Genomic DNA, 22,175 nt, shown 5'->3' with positions numbered 1-22,175 from the left:
CACGTTACAGGCGATAGTAGTAGATCCATCTGCTATACCCGTGCTTTCATTCTTCTTTCCTGCTCCTGCATTGTTTCTTCGCCTCCCTCAACCTCCAGCTTCATTGTCGCCCGCGACGACACGTGCATCATCGACGTTCTTTGTCGAGCCCTCGGTGCGCTTCGGTCTCTGCACCTCAAAGGGTCCCTTCTCCCGCCTCGCGCCTTTTCCTCTCCAGCAACCACTCGCTCGCTGTTCGCCCCGAACCGTGCCCTCGACCCTGGGCCGTGCCTGTTCCCCCCGATCGCGTCCGTCGAATTCCCTTAGTATCGATTACCTCGAAGCGACTCTTCCACCGTTGGCTCGGTCACTCGTTTTGACGCCGAAGCTTCCACTTCCCGACCTGGCTGGCCATTCACGGCTGAACGGGCAATTGCCCGCGACATCGCAGCCACAATGAGCGACTCCGTACCGCCGCCGCCGCCGCCGCCAGCTGAAGGCAGCAGCAGCCCCAAATCGAAGCTGGCCAAGACGCAGAGGGCGAGATGGGCTACCCGCAGGATGACGGTCAAGAGCAGTGCGACAAAACGCAAGTCGCTGCTCGATCGCATGCAGCACAACAGGACGACGTCCAGCGCCAGCGAGAAGCGCCGCAGCGGACGAGGTGGTGCCGGTGCTCCAGAGCAGAACCCTGACGGCGATGATGGTCAAGACGACCAGGACATCAAGCCTACTGGAGATGCCACCACCCAGTCCGATGACGGCGACGAGGACGACAAGGAGAACCGTCAGCTTTACTTCAACTTGCCGCTCCCCGACGACATGCTGGAAGAGGGCCACCCCATTGCCGAGTACCCTCGAAACAAGATTCGAACTGCCAAGTACACGCCTCTCTCGTTCATTCCGAAGAACATATGGTTTCAATTCCACAACATTGCCAACATCTTCTTCTTGTTCACGATTATTTTGGGTGTAAGTACATCTGTCAAAGCTTTAATTCATCCTAGTTTCGTCCAATATCCCCTTGTCTAAGCTCAATTTTTTAACTCTTGTATCTAGGCCTTCTCCATTTTCGGCACTGTCAATCCGGGACTCAACGCCGTCCCGCTTATTGTCATTGTCGCGCTTACCTCCGTCAAGGATGCCATTGAGGATTACCGAAGAACCATTCTCGACAACGAACTGAACAATGCCCCCGTCCATCGTCTTCATAACTGGACCAATGTCAATGTCGAAGAGGACAATGTTTCCGCCTGGAGAAGATTTAAGAAAGCCAATTCGAGATTCTTTGGGCGTATATGGCGTGCTATTCAGAGCACATGGTCCAAGAAGGCTCGCGCTGAGCGCCAGAAACGCAAAATGCCTGTCGTCGAAGATGAACCCCGAGCCTCGATTGACTCCGTCCGCACCAGAAGACACCGCGAATCCATGGCATCACCCTTTGAAGGCCGCGAGTCCTACGTCTCTAACGCGGATGACATTCAGATGACGCCTGTTTCTTCGCCCACTCCCAACGCCCTCCGGTTCGAACCCGACGAGGAGGACGTGAAGCGAGCCTCGGCCGCCGCTGTCATGAAGTCCGATCTGATCAACTATGATATCGAACCCAAGGGTGCCCGCTTTGGAAAGGATACCTGGAAGACCTTGACAGTCGGCGATTTCGTGCGTATTTACAAGGACGATGAGCTTCCTGCTGATGTCATCATCCTGTCCACCTCCGATCCCGACGGCGCTTGTTATGTTGAAACGAAAAACCTCGACGGCGAAACCAATCTCAAGGTTCGACAGGCTCTCCGCTGCGGCCGGGGCATCAAACATGCCCGAGACTGCGAGCGTGCCCAGTTCCGCATCGAGAGCGAGGCTCCCCAGCCTAATCTGTACAAGTACAACGGTGCTATCAGATGGCAGCAGAAGATTCCTGGATATCTTGAAGAAGAGCCTGAAGAGATGACAGAAGCCATTACCATTGACAACCTGATGCTGCGTGGCTGTAACCTGCGAAACACCGAATGGATCTTGGGCGTTGTCATCTTCACTGGACACGACACCAAGATTATGATGAACGCTGGTATCACACCTAGCAAGCGTTCTCGCATTGCCCGCGAAATGAACTGGACCGTTATTATCAACTTCCTTGTCCTCTCCATCATGTGTCTGCTCGCGGCCATCATCAACGGTGTGGCCTGGTCTCGAACGGACGCCTCTCTGCATTTCTTTGATTTTGGCTCCATTGGCGGCAGTTCTAGCGTCACTGGTTTCGTCACCTTTTGGGCAGCCATCATCGTCTTCCAGAATTTGATCCCTATTTCTTTGTATATCACGCTGGAAATTGTTCGAACTTTGCAGGCAGTCTTCATCTACAGCGACGTGCAAATGTATTACGAGCCAATCGACCAACCCTGTGTCCCCAAAACTTGGAACATCTCCGATGATGTTGGTCAGATTGAGTACGTCTTCTCCGACAAGACGGGAACTCTTACCCAAAACGTCATGGAGTTTAAGAAAGCTACGATCAACGGACAGCCTTACGGAGAAGCCTGGACTGAAGCCCAAGCTGGTATGCAGAAGCGCCTCGGTGTCGATGTTGAAAAGGAATCTGAGAGAATTCTTGGCGAAATCGCCGAGGCTAAAGTGCAAGCGCTCATTGGCCTCCGCAAAATCCACGACAATCCCTATCTCCACGACGAAGCTGTTACCTTTGTTGCCCCGGACTTTGTTGCCGATTTGGCTGGTCATCACGGAGCCGAGCAGCAGCAGGCCAACGAAAGCTTCATGCTTGCTTTGGCTCTTTGCCACACTGTCATGGCTGAGCGCACTCCCGGTGATCCACCAACCATGATCTTCAAGGCACAATCTCCCGATGAAGAAGCTTTGGTTGCCACCGCCCGCGACATGGGTTTCACTGTGCTGGGTAACAATTCGGATGGCATCAATGTCAACGTTATGGGCGAGGATCGTCACTACCCGCTTCTCAATACCATCGAGTTCAACTCCACCAGAAAGCGAATGAGCACCATTATCCGTATGCCCGACGGTCGAATTGTTCTGTTCTGCAAGGGTGCCGACTCCGTCATCTACGCTCGTCTCAAGAGGGGCGAGCAAAAGGAGCTACGACAAGTCACTGCCGAACACTTGGAAATGTTTGCTCGCGAGGGTCTGCGTACCTTGTGTATCGCTTCAAAGGAGCTCACTGAATCCGAGTATCGTACATGGAAAAAGCAACACGATATCGCTGCTGCCGCTCTTGAAGACCGCGAGGAGAAGCTTGAGGCCGTTGCCGAGCTCATTGAGCAGGATCTCATGCTTCTTGGTGGTACCGCTATTGAAGATCGTCTCCAGGATGGCGTTCCCGATACTATTCAGCTACTGGGTGAGGCCGGTATTAAGCTCTGGGTTTTGACTGGCGACAAGGTTGAGACTGCTATCAACATTGGTTTCTCCTGCAACTTGCTCAACAACGACATGGAACTGATTCACATTAAGGTCGAAGAGGACGCTGCTGAAGGCAACGGTGCTGAAGATGTCTTCATTGGTCTCATTGAAAAGATTTTGGATGAGAATCTGCGAACCTTTGGCCTGACTGGCAGCGATGAAGATCTTGCTGCTGCTATGAAGAACCACGAGCCCCCGGCTCCCACGCATGGATTGGTCATTGATGGTTTCACCCTCAGATGGGCCTTGAATGAGCGCCTGATGCAAAAGTTCCTCCTCCTCTGCAAGCAGTGCCGCTCTGTTCTGTGCTGCCGTGTCAGCCCTGCCCAAAAAGCCGCTGTTGTTTCCATGGTCAAGAACGGACTGGACGTCATGACTCTGTCTATTGGTGACGGCGCCAACGATGTTGCCATGATTCAGGAGGCTGATGTCGGTGTCGGTATTGCTGGTGTCGAAGGTCGACAGGCTGCCATGTCTTCTGACTATGCTATAGCGCAGTTCCGGTTCTTGCGGCGCCTGGTGCTTGTTCATGGACGATGGTCGTACCGTCGCCTGGGAGAGTCTATTCCCAACTTCTTCTACAAGAACATGGTCTGGACTTTCAGCATTTTCTGGTACTCCATCTACACCAATTTTGATATGACATATCTGTTTGATTACACCTACATTCTGATGTTCAACCTGTTCTTTACTTCGATACCTGTTGCCATCATGGGTATTCTCGACCAGGACGTTTCAGATTCTATCTCCTTGGCCGTGCCGCAACTGTATCGTCGTGGTATTGAGCGCTTGGAATGGACGCAGACGAAGTTTTGGTTAGTTTCCTCCTCTCTTTGACCTCGATGCACATTTTACTGACACGCCCAATAGGCTGTACATGCTTGACGGTATTTATCAGTCCATCATGGTCTTCTACATCCCGTACTTGCTATTCATGCCTGCACGACCTGTGACCGAAAACGGCTTGGTTATTGATGACAGATTCCGCCTCGGAGTGTACATTGCGCACCCCGCTGTTCTGACGATCAACGCTTACATTATGATGAACACCTATCGATGGGACTGGCTTTTCCTACTCATTGTTTTCCTCAGTGACATCTTCATCTTCTTCTGGACAGGCATTTACACCTCATTTACTTCATCTGACCAGTTTTATGGAGCGGCCAAGGAGATATACGGAGAGGCCACTTTTTGGGCCGTCTTTGTGCTTGTCCCTGTCATCTGCCTCTTTCCACGATTTACCATCAAGGCTCTCCAGAAAGTCTTTTTCCCTTATGACGTCGACATTATTCGGGAGCAAGAGAGGCTGGGTGCTTTTGCTCACCTGAGCCCAGAGAGCAATTCGATTGAAGCAGTCAGCGACGAAAAAAGCCAGAAGAGCAAGTCATCTGGCAGCTCGCGGGGAAATCACAACCAATATGCTAGCGTTGATGAGGATCTGCGCCCAATATATCCCCCATCAACAGTGACGCGAACGACCACGCAGATCGGCCACAGCCAGACTGGCAGCGACAGCACGAATTACACGGGCAACCGCTACTCGTTGGAAGTGCCAGCGACTAACCGCTACTCACTTGAAGTGCCAACGACCACGCGACCAAGCATGGATCGGGCAAGACCATCATATGATCGTATGCGACAATCCATGGACCGCATACGGTATAGCTACGAGGCTAGCAACGACTTTACTTCAGCTGCAAGGCTGTCTCGTATTGAATCAAGCCATTCACATGCAGCCGCAGGCCTGGGTGCAAGATTACGCGGGCTGTCATTAACAAAGAGCGCCAATGTATAGACACAGAGCTGGAGTGCTTTAAGGAAAATCTCTTTCGTTGTATATTTGCATTGAGTCCAGTCTCCTTAATCGCCTACATTGTTTTTAAAGGTGTTTCCGATGCATGATGCTCGATATTCAAGTATCTGCTTTGAGGCATTCATGCTTTTGATGATTTGCATGAGCGATCTATGAATTGCTACTCCTTTCACCCACATTTGTTAATGACCCCCTGCGTTCAGGCGCGCATTGAGACGCCCAGTTGCTTTTCTATCGCGATGCATATCAATGCTGTAACGCCTGCAAGCAATTATGAAGCCCGCCCACCACGTGGTAGGAGAAGAAAAAAATGAAAAGAGAAAAAAGAAGGAGTAAAGGGGAAGCTGACAGGCATGTGGTTGTCTGGACCTTCTTTATAAAGAGAGGAGGCTTGATATTTGCATGGCGTTTGAAAAGGAAATGGGAGATTCTGGGATTGTTTTGCCTTTTTGCTTTTTACACTTTCATTTCTTTCATTTTTAGTTGAAAGATGCATTATATCTCTTCTTCATTCTGCTCACACTGCTTTTTATTCGTTCCGTTTTTTTTTTTCAATCCTGTTTTCTTTTTCCTCTTTTCTCTTTTCGCTTCCTTCATTTTCTGGTTTTTATCCTGCATTCTAGAGATGAGTAGCGACGCAAACCCTCCCATTCCCTCAAAGAGTATATTTCCACCCCCTTTTCATCATTATTATTATAACAACATATTGCGTTTCTTTTGGTTGCTCAGACGGAGTAAGAGTTAGGAAAGGGTGAAGAGGTTGAAAGAAGAGAGGTAGTTGTTCTATTTATTCTTTTTTTGGTTGTTTTTCTCTTTTATTCCTTTTCTTGAATGTTTGAAAGTGTGTAAAGAAAGAGCAAAATTTGCGCGAAGCTGCTTCTGCTCAGGAAAGGTGGGCCTTGGCGTTGAGGGGAAAGGTGGCCTGAGAAGAAAGAAAGGGGATTGGCCGCGAAATAAAGAAGTCTGGATATGACGATGCTGTTTTGTGTGGATGATTGAGAGTGGTTGTTGCATGGATTTTTAGTTATTAGTAACAAGTAGTCACAGCTTTTGTTTCCTTTGCGAGGTGGAAATTGAAGAAAGCTTTTTTATATATATACACATATATGCATTTTCATGATGGCTTTGCAACTATTACCTTTCTTGCCGTTGTAGTTTGTCTTCTGTGGATTATCTTTGGATCTTGAACATGCATTTTATTGAGATTTCGGGTGTCAAGTAGCAGAAAACATACAGGTTGAAGCACTTCAGTCTTATTGGACAATGCCTCTTTTGACAGGGTGCCTGACTAAACCAACCTAGACCCCACCTTTAACAGCTCAATTCAGACGACGTTCCAGCATAGCAGCAAAATCATCTGATTCTCTCCTTTGGACACCTCATCCTCATCCTTTCTCCTCCTCTCCTCTCCTCTCCGTCCGTATCTTCTTCTTCTTCCATCTTGTTGGTGGCGGTTTAGACGGATGCGAGACTATGGAGCGTCTCGTGGAGCAGCTGGCTTCGTCTGTAGGCGGTGCGAGTAGCCGCCTGGGCTCTCGGCTTGATATATCGTGCGTTTTACCTTTCTGCGTCTGTTCAGTGAAAAGAAACATAAACTGACTTGTATTTGTTTCTTTCACAGACCTGCTTTACTTCAAGCCTCGTTTGTCCTCCTCGCCACCTTCATCTGCGGCCTCATTGTCCGAGCTGGCGCCGCCTTTGCTCAAGCGTCCTGGGCGTCTGATCCTCGCTGGTACCTCGTATACCCCCCAACGCTGCCCGAGAAAGAAACAACCGTCAAGCAGACCAGCATAAGAATCCCCGGAAGCTCAGCCATCCAATGCTACGCGCCCGCCACGGGACAATTCCTCGGCACCGTCGAAGCCACCACCGAAGAAGGCATCGATCGTGCCATTGCCGCCGCGGCAGAAGCGCAAAGGAAATGGGCTGATACGACGAGCTTTGCGCAGCGTAAAGCAGTCCTGCGCTCGCTCATGAATTACATCATGGATAACGCTGAGCAGATCTGCAAGATTGCCGGCTTGGACAGCGGCAAGACTATGGTGGACGCCCAGCTGGGCGAGATCCTCGTCACCATCGAGAAGATCCAGTGGACGCTCGCGCACGGCGAAAAGGCCCTGCGACCGTCCCGTAGACCGACCAACCTGCTTATGGCGTATAAGCGCAACACGGTGCATTACGAGCCGCTGGGCGTGGTGGCCGCGCTGGTCAGCTGGAACTACCCCTTCCACAACCTGATGGGCCCCATCATCAGCGCGCTCTTCAGCGGCAACGGCATCGTCGTCAAGGTGTCTGAGCAGACGGCCTGGTCGAGCAGATACTTCCTCGAAATTGCGCGCGGCGCCCTTGCTGCCCATGGCCACCACCCAGACCTCGTCCAGATGGTGGCGTGCTGGCCAGAGACTGCAGGCCACTTGACGTCTCACCCGGGCATCAGCCACATCACCTTCATCGGCTCCCAGACCGTCGCCCACCACGTTGCCGCCAGCGCCGCCAAGAGCCTCACGCCCGTCGTCGCCGAGCTCGGCGGCAAAGACCCCTTCATCGTGCTCGAGTCCGCCGGCGGCAGGAAAGGGAAAGACGGCGACCTCCCCCGCATCCGCGACATCATCCTCAGGGGCACCTTCCAAGCCGCCGGCCAGAACTGCATCGGCATCGAGCGCGTCATCTCCTCCGGCGCCGCCTACGACCGCCTCATCGAGATGCTCGAGCCCCGCGTCAAGGCCATCCGCCTCGGCCCCGACGCAGACATGGGCGCCATGATCTCCGACGCCTCCTTCTCGCGCCTTGAAGAGCTCATCAACGAGGCCGTCTCCCAAGGCGCACGCCTCCTCACCGGCGGCAAACGCTACGCCCACCCAGACCACCCAAGAGGCCACTACTTCCAGCCTACGCTCCTCGTCGACGTCACGCCCTCTATGCGCATCGCCCAAAACGAATGCTTCGCCCCCGTCCTTACTATGCTGCGCGCAAAGTCCTCCTCCGCAGAGGACATCCTTGCCGTCGCAAACGCCCCCAACTTCGGCCTCGGCGCCTCCGTCCACGGCTCCGAGCGCGATCCAGCCCTGCAGCCCATCGTCCGCGGCCTCAAGGCCGGCATGGTCGCCGTCAATGACTTTGCCGCCTACTACGCCGTCCAGCTCCCCTTTGGCGGCGTCGCCGGCTCTGGCTATGGTCGCTTCGCAGGCGAGGAAGGTCTCCGCGGCCTGTGCAACATCAAGGCCGTCTGTGAGGACCGCTTCGGCTGGCTGGGTGTCAAGACTGCCATCCCTCCCCCCGTACAGTACCCTATCGCGAGCCAGGATCGGTCTTGGCGATTTACTCAGGGCGTGGTGGAGGTGGGATACGGTGCATCGGCGAAGAAAGTCGCTGGTGTGAGCAAGATCTTGAAGAACATGTAAACGTGCCATATAGTAACTGGATAGATGTCTGGCTTTATTGGATGAAGGGATAATTCAATTTCTGCGAGAAACGTGAGTGGCAGCTAAGAGTATATATATATTATCAATCAATATTAATTGTAATCGTAATAGACGCATTCATCGCCTTCGAAGCACGTACACGTTAAGGCGAACGCCAGTTGCTATCAGTCCTCCGCAATTAGGTAGTTACTGCTTTTGGTGTACAAAGTCACATTATTGATGGCTCGTAAAGTCAATAGTAGCAATTTCAGGTTGATTGATCATAGCTAGTCTACCCATTCTTGATATAGTTTCAAGATACCCTTATGATTCAGCTATGATTCCTTGTCAACCTTGTTAAAAATCCTTATCCCTGGTATTGTCCGTTTGCCCTAGTTATAACCATCAAATTGTTCAGAAAGAAAAGACCCTGCCATAGCAGAATAGTGATCAACGCGCAAGATAGGCGTTTACCAGCTAGCTCCAGCAGCTGGTTGAGCGGCGTCGGCTCCCCAGCCGCCGCCAGAGTTGGCAGCTTCGCCAGTAACAGTTCTATCGTTTCCTCCCGAGCCGCCCCAGCCGCCGCCAGAATCGCCTTGGCCTTCATCGTCTGCGTTCCAGCCTCCGCCCTCATTACCACATCCCTCCCCGGCACCTGCAACGTCGTTGGGGTCGAAGTCAGATTCAGTCTCAAACTTCACCTTGGTTCCACTGGACCAATTTTCCGGTACGTATGACTGGAGGAAGTCGGGTATATCCTGATTGGTTTCCAGAAGAGTTCTGGTGAGCACACTAGCGAGAGGCTCATCACGTTCTGTAAAGAACGAGGTGGCGACACCTCGGTGGCCAATGCGTCCAGTGCGGCCTAGCCAAAGAGTTAGCAACTGTCATGTAAACACTTGATGAGGACTGAGGATTGGAGAGCAAATATCAGAAAGGGAAATCTTACCGATTCGATGGGTGTATTCTTCAATACCGCCGTATTCTATCGATGGGAGGTCGTAGTTTATAACGTGCATGACATTGCGGACATCAATTCCGCGAGCTGTCACGCCGGTCGCTACGAGAATGGGCGCATGGCCAGATCTGAAGGCTCGCATAGCAGCCTCCCGTTCAACTTGAGTGCGGTCACTATGAATGGAAGTGACCGGCAGCTTCATATTGAACAAAAAATCATCGAGCGTGTCGGCAGCTTGACGACTGTTGACAAAGATGATGGTACGAACACCATTCATCTCTTCGAGAAGAGTCAGAAGCGTTTCATTCTTCCCTTCACGACTGACTTCGACAATCATCTGCTTAATATTCTCTGTGGTGCTGCCGGCACGACCAACTCGGAAGCGCACATGTGAATCACACAAGTACTTCTTCGCAAGGTCTCGCGCAGCCTTGGGAAAGGTAGCAGAGAAGAGGCCGTAGTAGACATTTCCCACGTCTTGCTCTGTATGATGAGTCATTTGTTAGTGATCAGTGGCCCATGGAGACTAACATCTTCGGAAGAAAATACTTGCCTGCACCAGAGAGAATGGCCTGGAGTTCAGACTCCCAGTCATCGTTGAGCATCTCATCAGCCTCGTCAATGATCATGTACTTCAAGCGGCGCAGAGACAAGACTTCGGGACGTCCGATGAAATCTTTAAGGCGACCAGGAGTTCCAATCAAGATGTCGCAGCCTCGAGAAAGAAGGCCGCCCTGTTCGCGGACAGGAACTCCTCCATAGACGACACAAGGTCGGAGCATGGAGCGATAGCACAGCTTTCGCGCTTCGTTGAATATCTGCACGGCAAGTTCACGAGTAGGAACCACCACAACCACGAGTGGCTCAGCGATTACGTTGTCGATTCCTTCTTGGAATCGAGCCGGGTTGGGCCGAGGAGCCCCAAGCTTCTTGGCCTTTCCCATGAGCTTGCTCAAGATCGGGATCAAATAGGCCGCTGTCTTTCCAGAACCTTGAGGCAAGTTAGATATTGAGGTTGAATTGAGAGAAACAACATGTAGGTACTTACCAGTTTGGGCCACGCCAATCACGTCGTATCCTTGGAGGATAGCTGGGATGGTGAATTTTTGAATCGGGGTCGGCACTTCGTATCCACAGAGTTCGATGTTCCTGAGCATGACCGGATGAATTCCGGCATCCGCAAAGGTCTTGATATATTCGATTCTCTGCGGCCCCTCTTGGATCACCTCAATCTGCTCGATCCTGTATGCCTAATTAGTATCATGACTGTGAGCAGGGGATTGGAGACAAACTTTGAAAAGTCGAGGCCGGTCTGGCGATCTCTGCGGGACTCGGGATCCCCAAACAGTTCCACCTCTAGTTCATCAAATGCAGGGCCTACATCACCATACTCGTCCTTCCATTGATAAACCCTGGCATTACCGTCCCAGGTGGCAGCTGTTTCGGCTTCGGCCATGGCAGTGTAATCGAATGCTGTTCGCTCGACCCAGCCAGCAGGAGCAGGCTGGCCTCCAGCCTCCACGGCCGATCCTTCTTCTGGAACTGCCATATTGAAATGAGGATGATGCAGAGTTGATCAAGATGTCAGAAAAGCTAGTATGCTATTAGAATGTTGATTCAATCTAGAGATGAAGCTCGGTGAAGAGACGGAATAAAGGACGTGAGTTTTGTATGGGAAGGCTATGGGAGGAGTCTGACTGCCAAGTCAGGCAAAAGTGAGAGTCACTTGACAAGAGACTCCTAGGCGATGACATGCCTTGATGATGACTGCCGACGACTTGAGGAATCTCAAAGGGGTTGGGTAGAAGAGTTGCACAGAGAATTGAGGAATGCACGAGAAATCTGAAGGGGAGAGATGGAGAGATGATGCCGCAAAACGATGCCAAGAGAGAAAAAAAGAAATATCAACTCTGAAGATGCATGGAAGGGATGGGAGAGAAGACCATGGAATGAAAATACCTGCCTTGGCGAGAAGATATCCCAAAAGTCAAAGCACCGATGCAGCAGTGCCTGGCGGCCTCAAGGACGAAGAAGCGTTGGCAAAAGGGCGAACCTGTTTGAAAACTTGCGGCGACGAAGAGGAAGAGAGAAGAGAAGAGAAGAGAGAGGAAGAGGGAGGTGGGAGCCCTTCAAATAGCTGAGAAGAAGGCAGCTGCACGTGCACCGGGTGGCTTCCTCAGGATCAAAACAAACCTTTGGGAATTGGGCAGCCTTTAGTGAGCTACGTGCACCAGGCGGTGTGCTTCGGGGTGAGGATAAGGCTTATAGATAGAAAGAGGAGGAAAGATTAGGGGAGAAGAGCGCCTAGACGAGGAGGAAAGTCCGCTATAGAGTCACTATAAGGAATTCCACTTGACACACAGCTGCACAGCTGCACACATAGACATAACTCGAGTTGCTACAGTGATATCTCTTCTCGAATATTCTGATGAGTAGGAATATGCGTAGTTCAAACATCAAATCAGAGCATTTCGAGCTCCATGCCGCATCCTTGCATAAGGAGGTTGTTTTGGCGGGACGCTGCACAATCTGTCCGGCTGTAGATAACCAAATAGGATACGATCAAGTAATACAATACACTATCTGAATACCGTATTCTATCTTTCTTTTTATTTGGAGTAGCTTGTGCTGTGCCATAGCAGTAGCTGCGGTGAAAGGAGAGGCACCTGAGCTTTGCGATCATGGACATGCAGAAACTAAAACTGCATTTGTGTCTCGAATTTCTCACAAAGAAAAGAGAAGCAAAAGCAAACGTAAATTTATAGAGCTAGGAATAGTTTATTTTCATAATCTCTAGCTGTAGTTGTGTTACCGCATACCAATTTCCCATCATACGCCGTCTGCCCATATACGAGCGCCCTATATCATGAAAACAAGAAAGGAAGAAACATTACTTTGCGATCTTTGCTTCCAAAAGAAATTATTATAAAGGGTATCAGACAACATTCTCTTTACCACAGATCCAACAACCATTGGTCAGTCATCAGTTGAGAGTCAGAGCCATTATAGTCTCGCATCCCATCCGTCAAAACCTGATCGAGCCCAGCAACTGCCCTGCCCACCGCGCCGCCCTCTTTCTTCGCCTTGTCGATCCCCTTTGTGATAGGCTCCATAAACTTGCGAGCTAAAACTCCCTGTCTTGATTCTGGACTTGCGTACATCTCGCTCTCTTCGTCTCGCCTTTCTCCATAGAGGTTCAGATATTCAAAGGCGTGTGGATCGCGGGGTATCCTGTAAAGGTTATCCCAATAGTCTTGAGGACTCCAAGGAACGGGAGTTGGCGGCTTAAGCCCAACTCGAATGAATCTGGTTAGAATCGATATCTGGCGTGCGAGGACTTGGGCGTCTTTTGCTCGAAGTCCGGACCCTGGAGCCGATGTCCATCCAGCCGCTGATGATGACAGGGACCAGCCCATGATGATGCAAAATGTCTTTAGGGTTTTGAACCATCCGCCAGGGATGGCGACAAGCTCGTCCTCAGCAACGTCGAGAAGCCACTCCATAACTCCTAGTGAATCGCTGCTGATATCAGCCGAAAGATGGGTCATGCCGGCGCGAATGAATGTGATGGCTTCTCTAACGCTGTGCTTTGCTTGGTCTTTTGGAAGTGCGCGAAGGAGCTTTAGCAGCTGGCTTCGCACTGGTGTCGAGCTATCTGAGATGAGAGGAAGAACTTTCAAGAGGATGTTGTTTGTCCCAACGGGGTTGACTGGAGGTTGTGAGGAGAGTTGGCTGGTGAGGTAGGCCAAGGCATCGCGGCGCTGTTTGTCATTCCTTGAAGATGAAGCTAGAGAAAGATTGTGTTTGAATTGCTGAACAGCGTCTGGGGCAGCAGTTGATAATGACTGCTGGTTCATAACAATTGCTGGAGAGTGGTTGGCATTAGCCTTTTTGCATTGTGAAGGAATGTTGACAAGCCGTCGTACCTCTGGATTTGAAGCTGGTGTCTGTAAAATTTGAAGCCTTTGGAGCGGCTTTGCCTACTTTATACTTGGGTTTCTGCTCATCGGTAAGTAAAAATGGCACTGGATCGCATAGAGCATGTGAGAGACCATACCTGAAAATCCTTCTTCTTCTCCTTCTTCTTTTTGGCGCTGGAACCCATCTTGACGGCGGTTTATTGTAGTAATCAAATGATGATATAGATCAAAAAGAATAAAAGAGTTGTGAATTGTACTTGAGCTGTCTTCGGTATTGTCCAATGATATTTCATGCACTTCATCAACGATTTGATATTTTCGATGCGCCGCAGATTCCAGATGCCGCTGGTGGGTCGACAAATTTTGGCGGTGGCGCAGGGCAGAATTGCAATGTGCCGCGCGACCAGAGCTACGTCAATGGAGCCGCTCGCATAGTGGCACCCTGAGCAGAGCTACTGGATATGAACGTCTTGGTCGCATCTATCAATATCTAGAAATTCTTCAAAAAAAAAAAATTGCCTTTTGAATCCTCAAAGCGAAGCGCGCGCGCACTTATTCACGAAATGTCAGAAAACCCTACGGTATGAGAGGCTCCAAACTACGTTACATATTCCCTCGATTTGCGCCTCTAGCTAATGGCTTTTTCTCCAGACAAACGGGCACGACGCCCTCGAGGAGAAGCTTGGTCGCCTTGTTAGGAAACCCGGCGTCAAGGCAAGCATGGTCCTGGACAGAGCGAGCGGCGCAATCCTCAAGACGAGCGGCCAGGTCGACGCGCTCCAGACAGCAAAGGCGCGAAACGCGTCGACGGCCGCCTCCTTTTCCAACGATGCGCCCGCAGCGGAGGAGGGCGAGTCGCAAGGCATCGAGGAGTTTGCGGAGATGATCTGGAATTTTGTGAACAGCTCCGGACAGCTGGTACAAGACGTGGACGAAGAGGTACGCGCACACGACCCTTGTTGCGACGCTTCCCCCTCTTAGCCCCCTTTTTTGATCGTCTACGTTGGCACGATGATAGGGAGACTAACTCGGGTTGCAGGACGAGTTGAAGCTGCTCCGATTGCGAACGAAACGACAGGAGATTGTCATAGTACCCGACCTGAAGTACCTGCTCATAGTGATTCACGATACTCAACCGGCTTGAAGCACTCCTTCTTCTTTCTTTTGATAAAGGTACGGCGGGATACAACAGGGGCTACATTATAATATATAATACAGAGGCGCAAACAAACGATATAGAAGGCAACGGAAGAGCGCTTGCACCAAAGAGGGCACAGGGGCATTCACCATATGCGGAGTTGGGAATTACGAAAGAAACGCAGAGACGGCCGCTTAACTCCGCATTGTATACGAGTAAACCACCGGGGGAACAGGGAGATTTGGCATTGGTCCTTGATATTATTGTTTTAATGAAGCATAGCTATACGGCGCACAGGATGGCGAAATGATACCCCCAGGAAAACATTCATGCCCATCGAAACACGTGCGTAAATGATATTACAATAGGTACCGAGCTGCTGCCTGGCGTGACAAGATATCCCTGCGCAACAGCCGCCTTACTCACCATCGTGCGACGTCCTTTTTTTTTCTTTCTTGGCGTCTCTCCTACGAATGTATGTGTCTGTGGTGTTGGTGGACTGAATCAAAGATGTCTATGCAAGCGCCGTCTACTCTACTCTGTGCATCTACTGCTGTTACTAGCATTACCGCTACTTGTGCAAATAACGATGCTCAGCCCGCTACATATCAGAGAATGAGAAACACGCAGGGCTTGGCGCTCGGCTGCGACTCAGAGTAATTTCAATTTCGTCGGCCGCGCGGCCTCGGTGTGCAGGAGAAGTGGCAAGAACCGAAGAACAGGATAGAGTTATCAATCTCAGCAACTTTGATAACCCTTTTTCTCGGCTCCCTGAAATCTTGGCTTCGTGATCTTCGGGGGTAGGGTAGGCGCCAAGAGTTTTTTTTTGGTGTCGTTCATGTGAGGGACCTCCTGCTGCAGCACAATGCCAAGCACCAGAACACGCCAATCCTCTGGTATTGACTCTGAGCAGATCAATTGATGCAGACATACCTAGGTCTGTCGTAGGGTACATGTACATTGCAGATACATGCAACCACTCTTCTTTTCACGTAAGCCTTGCATCCAGTGCTGCCGCTTCGCTGCAGTGCGACCATGGTCATGCTACGAGGACAGCAAAATGCGCCTATTTTCGGCGCCATCCATCCCCTAAAGTCTTTCTACTGTCACTTCTGGTACCACCGCAACGGCGGGTGACTGGTGATCCATCATACGAGAGAGAGAAAAAGAGCGACTCCCGCCCAGGGGCTTTGCGCCAGGGCCCAGCGCAGCCAATCAGCTGCAGGCTGCTGCAGGCTGCTGCAGGCGGCTTGGGAGGTGATGGTGACAAACAGCCAGTGCCAGTTGCAGTTCCAGCGCAGATCTGGACGAGGCGAGCAAAAGAGCGCTGATTGCCGACCCCAGCACGCCAGATGAGCTCAGATGGACCAGGAGCTCAAAGGCCCCATTAATTACGGCGTTAGGGAGCTCGAAAATGCCATGCCGCATTGCGTGCCGCTGAAATTGCTTGCTGAGGCGCTCTGATGGCGCAGCGCAGCTCAGGGGGGAAATGGACCCTTGTCCGCCGAGAAAGCCGCTGGACGGCCCCATTCCACGGGTGCCGCAACGCGAGCGCATCAATGCCTGTACGGCACCGGCTAGTGCAGCTGCTAGGCGTTTTGGGGGTCCATTTCCTGTTTCTACTGTACTCCAGTCTGGTAGCTCTATGGGCAGCTGGTAGAGAGGCATTGGTTTGGGGTGGGTGGCATTCGCTTGGAGACTCAAATGGTGTTATCCAGGCAGCAGACCACCGGTGTAATTGATGTGTACGCACATGTACCAGGTACGAGGACTTGTTGCGCCGGTTGTGATTTACAGTTACGCCTGCCTATTTGTAAAATGCGGGGGAATCTAGGGACCTGCCGATAGACCGGTGACTTCAATATGACAGCGACAGTGACAGTAACAGGCGGGTGGCGAGCAGACACGGCACGCGACCCTGTTTTGCTTCAATTCGACGTGCAGAGCCGTTTTGAACAGCCAAGCGGCGAATTGCAAACAGCTGCATCTGCACGCCGTACGAGCTGTTCTTGCTTCACGGACACCGCGGCGAGCCATTCAGCATCCTGGTAGCGGCCCCCCCACGCCCCCATCCTCGGCTGCTTGACAAGCAAATCAAAACAAAACAAAGCAAAACAGCGAGAGGGAAGGGAGAGGCAAAAGCAGCGCAGAGGCAGCAATTGTCACGGACTGGCTACTGGACCAATTGTCTGTAAAAGCAAACAACAGTCAGCTACAGTACTGTAATACTGCCTGCTGCCCCCTGAACGCCGGGACGCTGCAGTGCAAGTAAGCTTCAAATGTCTCATTACAGTGCCCTTGTTTTGCTGCCAACTAGCCACCTGACCATCGTTTCCGAGAATAGCGCTGTCTCTCCTTGCTGGAGCAGTCGATGTCCCTTTGGCTGGTCCCTTGTCTCTGTTTGAAGCTGTGGTTGGTGGTGCCCCGCTGCTGATGGCCAACTCTCCGCAGCTAAATTGGGCCTGCTAACTGAACCCGGAGATCCGGCGAGATCGAACCATCTTCAGTGCCATTTTTGCTCTGCTGTCGACTTGTCTCTTTATATTTTTTTTTTCTCTGTCAAAATTCCTTATTCCTTTCGCCGAGGGTCCAGCGAGCTTTTACCGAAAAATTAAATACACGTCTCCAAAGTGCTTGTTGCTACCGGCTAATGCATCCTCCATCGACCCCAACTAGGTAACGCCCACCAATCCACAGAAGAGATGCAAGCAGCGGCCTCGACCCAATTCCTCAGTGACGATGACGTTGAGAAACTCTTTTCTGGAGCTCCCCAGTACTTCGCCCGCAGCGAGAGTCACTTCCCAGGCGCGCCTCATCCCAGCGTAGCCTTTCCCTTTGACGAGGAATTGGAGATCCGCGACCTGACGGATCATGTCCAAATAGAAGCCAAGGCCTGGCGGGGCGTCACTGTGTGGCCTCACCTGACGAGGGACGTCAACCATGACCCCGAAGCCAAGCAAGAGGTCGAAGATACGCGCAAGGCCCATTTCCATGTGCGGGTTTGTGAGCGCCCCAACATGCTGAGCATGCAGGGGCTGGAGAAGGGCACCATGGGCTACCAGGCTGCTCTGGAGCTGGCCGTCAGCGACTCACTCGAAGAGGAACAGTTTGGCTTTGAGAGTCTGGGCACCAAGGCCCGGGCCGTCGTCGAGGCTCGTGAGCGCATGCTGTCCCACGATGGCTGGCTACATCGTCTTCCCCAAGGAGAGCTGCTGGATCGGCTCAGGCGCAATGGCGAGATCTACCGCAACAACGATCTTCGCAAGAAGCCATCCAAGGAGACTTACAATGACCTGTTCCACGTCTTGATGAGACCAAACAAAATCCCACCTGTTGATAAGAAAGACCCCCACAGCCTTGCCAACCAGATCAGTGCCATCCTCAAGTGCATGGGAGCTCCCAATGTCTGGATTGACCTGTCGCATGTCGAATGGCGTGTTCGGCTGGGCCAGATTCTTTGGGGCAAGCCGCACGGTGACGAGTTGGACGACAGCACCGCTATCGTCGATGCAGAAAGTTCCGCCGAGCGGGCAGAAGAAAAGTACTGGCTACTAATGCAGATTTTGGTGTCCTCCGAGTTGCTCATCCGCCTGGACGCAATTACTGACGGCGAGGAGTATGGAGCGGCCCATTTCAGAGCCATTGACGTTGTTCAGTTTGAGAGGGCCGCAAATGCTTCTGTCAAGTGGTCGCTGCTCTTAGCTCGAAGCTGGCTGAACAACATTGAAATCTTGCGAGAGGACTACGGGTCTTTGACAACACGGCCTGAACCTCGCCGTGGAAGCAGCGGCGTTGCTCCCGGCTGGTTGGCGTCCCTCGCCAGCAAGATTTCTCTCCACGACCAACACAAACACGGAAACCGACCCCCGTCGCCGCCTCATTTTTATACCATTCGAGGAAGATACGGCCAACGCCAGGTCGAAGGGCTAACCCACTTTGCGCGAAAACTCATGTGGCCAGGTATTGACGGCTACGAGAGACGCATCTCGGAAAAGGTGCAGAAGTTGGCTGCGCCATCGTCATTGCTGCAGCCCCCGACGCCGACACCCTACAAGAAAGAGCCCGAGCAGGATTCGTATTTTGGTGCCTGGGATGTTACATGCCAGCGCGGACATCATAAGGAGCGAGCCCGGGCTAGGCGGCGTCGAATGGCGGCAGCGCTGCACGCGGACGGCTGGCTTTCCAAGTCCTATGTGTTTGGGCTCATGATGCCTGGAGATGCCGTCAGTCATTTTCTGATGGCGACGTTGCTCGAGAATGATAGCGAGGCTTTGTCCAGAATAGGCTCGTTTGCCAACTTGAGCAGCGGCTTCGTTTACCACGATAAGAGTTTCTGGAGCACATCTTGCATTGTCGGTAGAGTTTTGGCGGCCGGCATGGGATCTGCTGAATGCATGGGATGGATTTCGACAGACATTATTCCTGAGGGAGTGACCGAGGGGTGGATTAGTATTGATGTGCATGATGTTGCCTGTGAGTTATTATCCCCCATCGTCCACGCCTGCCTATCCTTTTACTGACCATTAGCCAGCCGACCTTTCGCAGCTCGGGAAGAAGGGGAGAATTTGGGGCAAGAAACGAGTCGAGCGCGAATCTTATATTCTCGGGAATGGCGATGAAGAGACGATTTCTCCCGCAGATTTCATAATCCCTCACGAAAACAACTACGCACCCTCTCCACCGGGTGTGTTTGTCGAGCTGCAGTCGCTAGAGCTCGATAAGCCAGTGGCAGAATGTGTCCATCCGACACCCCTGGCGGAGATTATAGTGACTCCCATTCACGAGAACCACAGAGCTCCGGATCTGTTGTCGTACCCTGCCAAGGTCAACTTTTTTGTATCGATCGATGGAGAGAAGACTGAGACGGTTACTTTTTCGCTGCTGTACGACATCAACTTTGTCACCGCACACCCGTGTTCCCCGTCTTCACGGGTCAGGGTCCTCAAGTCTCCTTCCAGCCCGACGCTGCAGCAGATTGACTTTACCGGTTCCAATGCGCTGGGTGCCGGGTCTCGGTCGATGTATCGAGCAGGTAAGCATTCTGTTACTCTGGATGGTTCTGATGTCTTTCGATATGCTAACGAAAATGGTAGGCCACCCACTGCACAAGTACTATAATTACACAGTGATCCACATCTCCGAGCTTTTGAATAGACGAGATGCCGAGCTCGCAGACCTCCTTACGCCTCCTGGCGGGCAAGCCGCTCAGAATCAAGTGTTAGTAGTCGATTGCATTACCAACTTCTCGTCGGTGCCAACGTCACCGGTCGCCGACCGCTCGGACTCGCCTGGCTCTTCGCCTATTGAGCGCAAGGGTAGCTTCTCAGCAGCGGCCAAGATGCACTTTGAGTCTCGGAAGCGGCAATTCGGCTCCGACATGGAGATTCTCATCCGAGCTCTATGCTCTCAGAGAGGATGGAACGCCATCATTAGCAGGAGAAAGCGAGGATGCCTGGCCTGCGCAATCCGCGAGGCAGGAGCTCTGGGTTGGAAACTCATAATCAGAGTGCCATAAGATGAAAATTTGGCGTTTAAAAAAAAAAAAAAAGGCATCAGGAAAAGCCTGTGGGAGAACAAAAAAGGAGATCCCAACTCATAATGGAACAACAGAAAAAAATACCCCTATTTTACGGAGTTCAACTTGGCGATGGCGGAAGTTTGAAATCCGGAATATGTTTTTGCAAGGCCAGTTTTGGAAGAGTTTTTTTTTTTTTTTTTATAAATGTTGAGCGAGCGAGCGGAATTTAGTTGTATGATAGTCAGCATCTTTGTAATTGTTGGGTTATAACCGCGAGTCGCAGGAGCGATTCTTGCAAAGATGAGGTGAGAACGCCTCGAGACCGATTGGGAGAGTCTTTTCTTGCAGCTTGACTCGGCCATAGGAAACATGAATGGAACCGATATAATTGTGTCTTGATAAATACTCTTTCGCTCCTCGTGAAATTCCGGGACGAAAAGTGCTGATAAAGCTGGACCCAGCCTGATGTCGAAAAAGCGGCGGAGCGGCTTCACCCACAATACGCTAAGCCTAGCTAGGAGCGGATTGGAAGCTACCAAGCTACGCTGTGAATTCCTCCGCATTGCCATCGTGGCCACACATTGGCGCAATCATCACCAGCCTCGTCGCCAGCAGATCCCATCAATTCATTGAAATCATGGCGCCCAACACCAAGGATATGCGACGGCCCGACCTGAGTAAGTTGCTGCCTCTTTCTCTTGCCTTGCCTTGCCTCTTCTCCCCGCGCATTCCGCAGCGTGGCGATGGATCTCTCTTCAATGGATCTGGTGCTTGCGCCGTCTACATGCCATTGTGTCCATAACTGTTTGAAAGGGCTGTAGCTGACTTGTCTTTGACGATACTTTTAGTCGTTCCGTATCAGGAGCCCAGCGTCAAGGGCGAGGTCACGGATTTCTCGTCTACGCTTTCGTCGACGTTGCCCATGGCGGCTATGTTTATGCGAAATAAGTTTGTTGGATGGTACGAGATATACCTTACGATTTACATACACATACAATGGAGGATGGATATTTGGGAATGGAAGAGAAAGGGGCGAAGTAATGTGCTGACGTATTGTGTAGGATTGCCGTTGTGTTTTCCATCCAAACGTGGCTGGGAGAGAGCGAGGATAGCCAGAAGAGCGGTGGCACGCCCGGTTACTTTTCCGTTGGCATGTCAGGTATGTTTCTTTCCCCTTTCTATCTATCCTAAGGGCGGCCCATTGTGATGACTGAGGGATTATCTGAAAAGAGCTTTTTTACTAATGAAGTTTTGTGTAGCCTTGGCTTTGGCGGTGACATATCTGCCTTTGTTCATTCCTCCTCCTGGTGCGAAGACGACTCCCCCGCCTCCGGCGCCGTTGCAATAGATTATTTGTCGAACACTGGAACATTGTGCGGCTGGTAATGAGAGGATGAGGGTGGAGGGGATTGATGAAAATACCGTGGCCTTTGCCCAATTTGGAGGTGATTAGCTGCAAGGCTTGTTAATAATGTGCCATTTATGTTGAAGTATATATAAAATAATTCTGGACAATAATGAGGCGACTCATATCTTATGGCATTGACGGTTATGGGTGCGGTACATGTTAGTGTGCGATGGAGCTTGACTCTAATCAATATAATACTCTATGCGCCAGCCCAAAAGATTGTTTCAATCCCGCACAAATTGGCAATTGCATCGCAGCCTCGCGAAAATCAGATGTAAAGCTGTTTGTTTTTCCCCAGCCTTGTCAACATCCCCCAATTGGCTGCTAAGCTGCTAATAATCTGCAGCGCTTACCAAGTTGAGGTCGGCACCTCGCCCTGCACGCGATTGGCCCCAAACGCCACGGGGGGCAACGGACCAGGTGCCTGAAACTGAACTTGACACAAGAAGCGTCGGGGGGGGCATCAGACTCCTATAACCGCCTTTTCTCTCTTGTCGCTGCATTCTTTCCTTCTTTTTCATTCTCTTTGTCTTTTAGTCACATTACGTTACATTCTTACTGTTGGGTTTTTCTTGCTTTAAGCGTCTACTATATTCTGCATTTACTGT

The 22,175-nt window shown here is 51.4% G+C and overlaps 6 protein-coding genes across 6 annotated transcripts; 4 read left to right on the top strand and 2 right to left on the bottom strand.

Annotated features, from left to right (window-relative positions):
* Window positions 1–435: 435 nt before the first annotated feature.
* On the top strand, window positions 436–5,206 carry TGAM01_v202417 (phospholipid-translocating ATPase; the record flags this gene model as incomplete). The annotated part of the gene is made up of 3 exons (XM_018804885.1): window positions 436–951; window positions 1,039–4,226; window positions 4,282–5,206. 3 exons carry the CDS (start codon window positions 436–438, stop codon window positions 5,204–5,206), a joined length of 4,629 nt encoding a protein of 1,542 aa, XP_018661876.1.
* A 1,491-nt stretch (window positions 5,207–6,697) lies between these two features.
* On the top strand, window positions 6,698–8,625 carry TGAM01_v202416 (hypothetical protein; the record flags this gene model as incomplete). Its single annotated transcript, XM_018804886.1, has 2 exons — window positions 6,698–6,774; window positions 6,846–8,625. 2 exons carry the CDS (start codon window positions 6,698–6,700, stop codon window positions 8,623–8,625), a joined length of 1,857 nt encoding a protein of 618 aa, XP_018661877.1.
* Window positions 8,626–9,095: 470 nt separating this feature from the next.
* TGAM01_v202415 (hypothetical protein) lies at window positions 9,096–11,132 on the bottom strand (the record flags this gene model as incomplete). Its single annotated transcript, XM_018804887.1, has 5 exons — window positions 9,096–9,490; window positions 9,575–10,066; window positions 10,143–10,574; window positions 10,632–10,825; window positions 10,876–11,132. The coding sequence occupies 5 exons, from the start codon at window positions 11,130–11,132 to the stop codon at window positions 9,096–9,098; spliced, it is 1,770 nt and encodes a 589-aa protein (XP_018661878.1).
* Window positions 11,133–12,534: 1,402 nt separating this feature from the next.
* Window positions 12,535–13,688, bottom strand: TGAM01_v202414 (hypothetical protein; the record flags this gene model as incomplete). The annotated part of the gene is made up of 3 exons (XM_018804888.1): window positions 12,535–13,448; window positions 13,510–13,582; window positions 13,641–13,688. 3 exons carry the CDS (start codon window positions 13,686–13,688, stop codon window positions 12,535–12,537), a joined length of 1,035 nt encoding a protein of 344 aa, XP_018661879.1.
* Window positions 13,689–14,066: 378 nt separating this feature from the next.
* TGAM01_v202413 (hypothetical protein) lies at window positions 14,067–14,647 on the top strand (the record flags this gene model as incomplete). The annotated part of the gene is made up of 3 exons (XM_018804889.1): window positions 14,067–14,084; window positions 14,155–14,442; window positions 14,543–14,647. 3 exons carry the CDS (start codon window positions 14,067–14,069, stop codon window positions 14,645–14,647), a joined length of 411 nt encoding a protein of 136 aa, XP_018661880.1.
* Window positions 14,648–17,343: 2,696 nt separating this feature from the next.
* Window positions 17,344–21,507, top strand: TGAM01_v202412 (hypothetical protein; the record flags this gene model as incomplete). Its single annotated transcript, XM_024548996.1, has 7 exons — window positions 17,344–19,114; window positions 19,173–19,673; window positions 19,735–20,127; window positions 20,678–20,836; window positions 21,008–21,119; window positions 21,221–21,318; window positions 21,419–21,507. The coding sequence occupies 7 exons, from the start codon at window positions 17,344–17,346 to the stop codon at window positions 21,505–21,507; spliced, it is 3,123 nt and encodes a 1,040-aa protein (XP_024406235.1).
* Between the last annotated feature and the right edge of the window lie 668 nt (window positions 21,508–22,175).

The sequence above is a fragment of the Trichoderma gamsii genome (genome assembly GCF_001481775.2).
Source record: "Trichoderma gamsii strain T6085 chromosome Unknown Scaffold_6.2, whole genome shotgun sequence".
In the NCBI taxonomy this organism is placed as follows: Eukaryota; Fungi; Ascomycota; class Sordariomycetes; order Hypocreales; family Hypocreaceae; genus Trichoderma; species Trichoderma gamsii.
The sequence above is the reverse complement of the archived record's forward strand: the minus strand, read 5'-3'. Positions and strand labels throughout refer to the sequence as shown.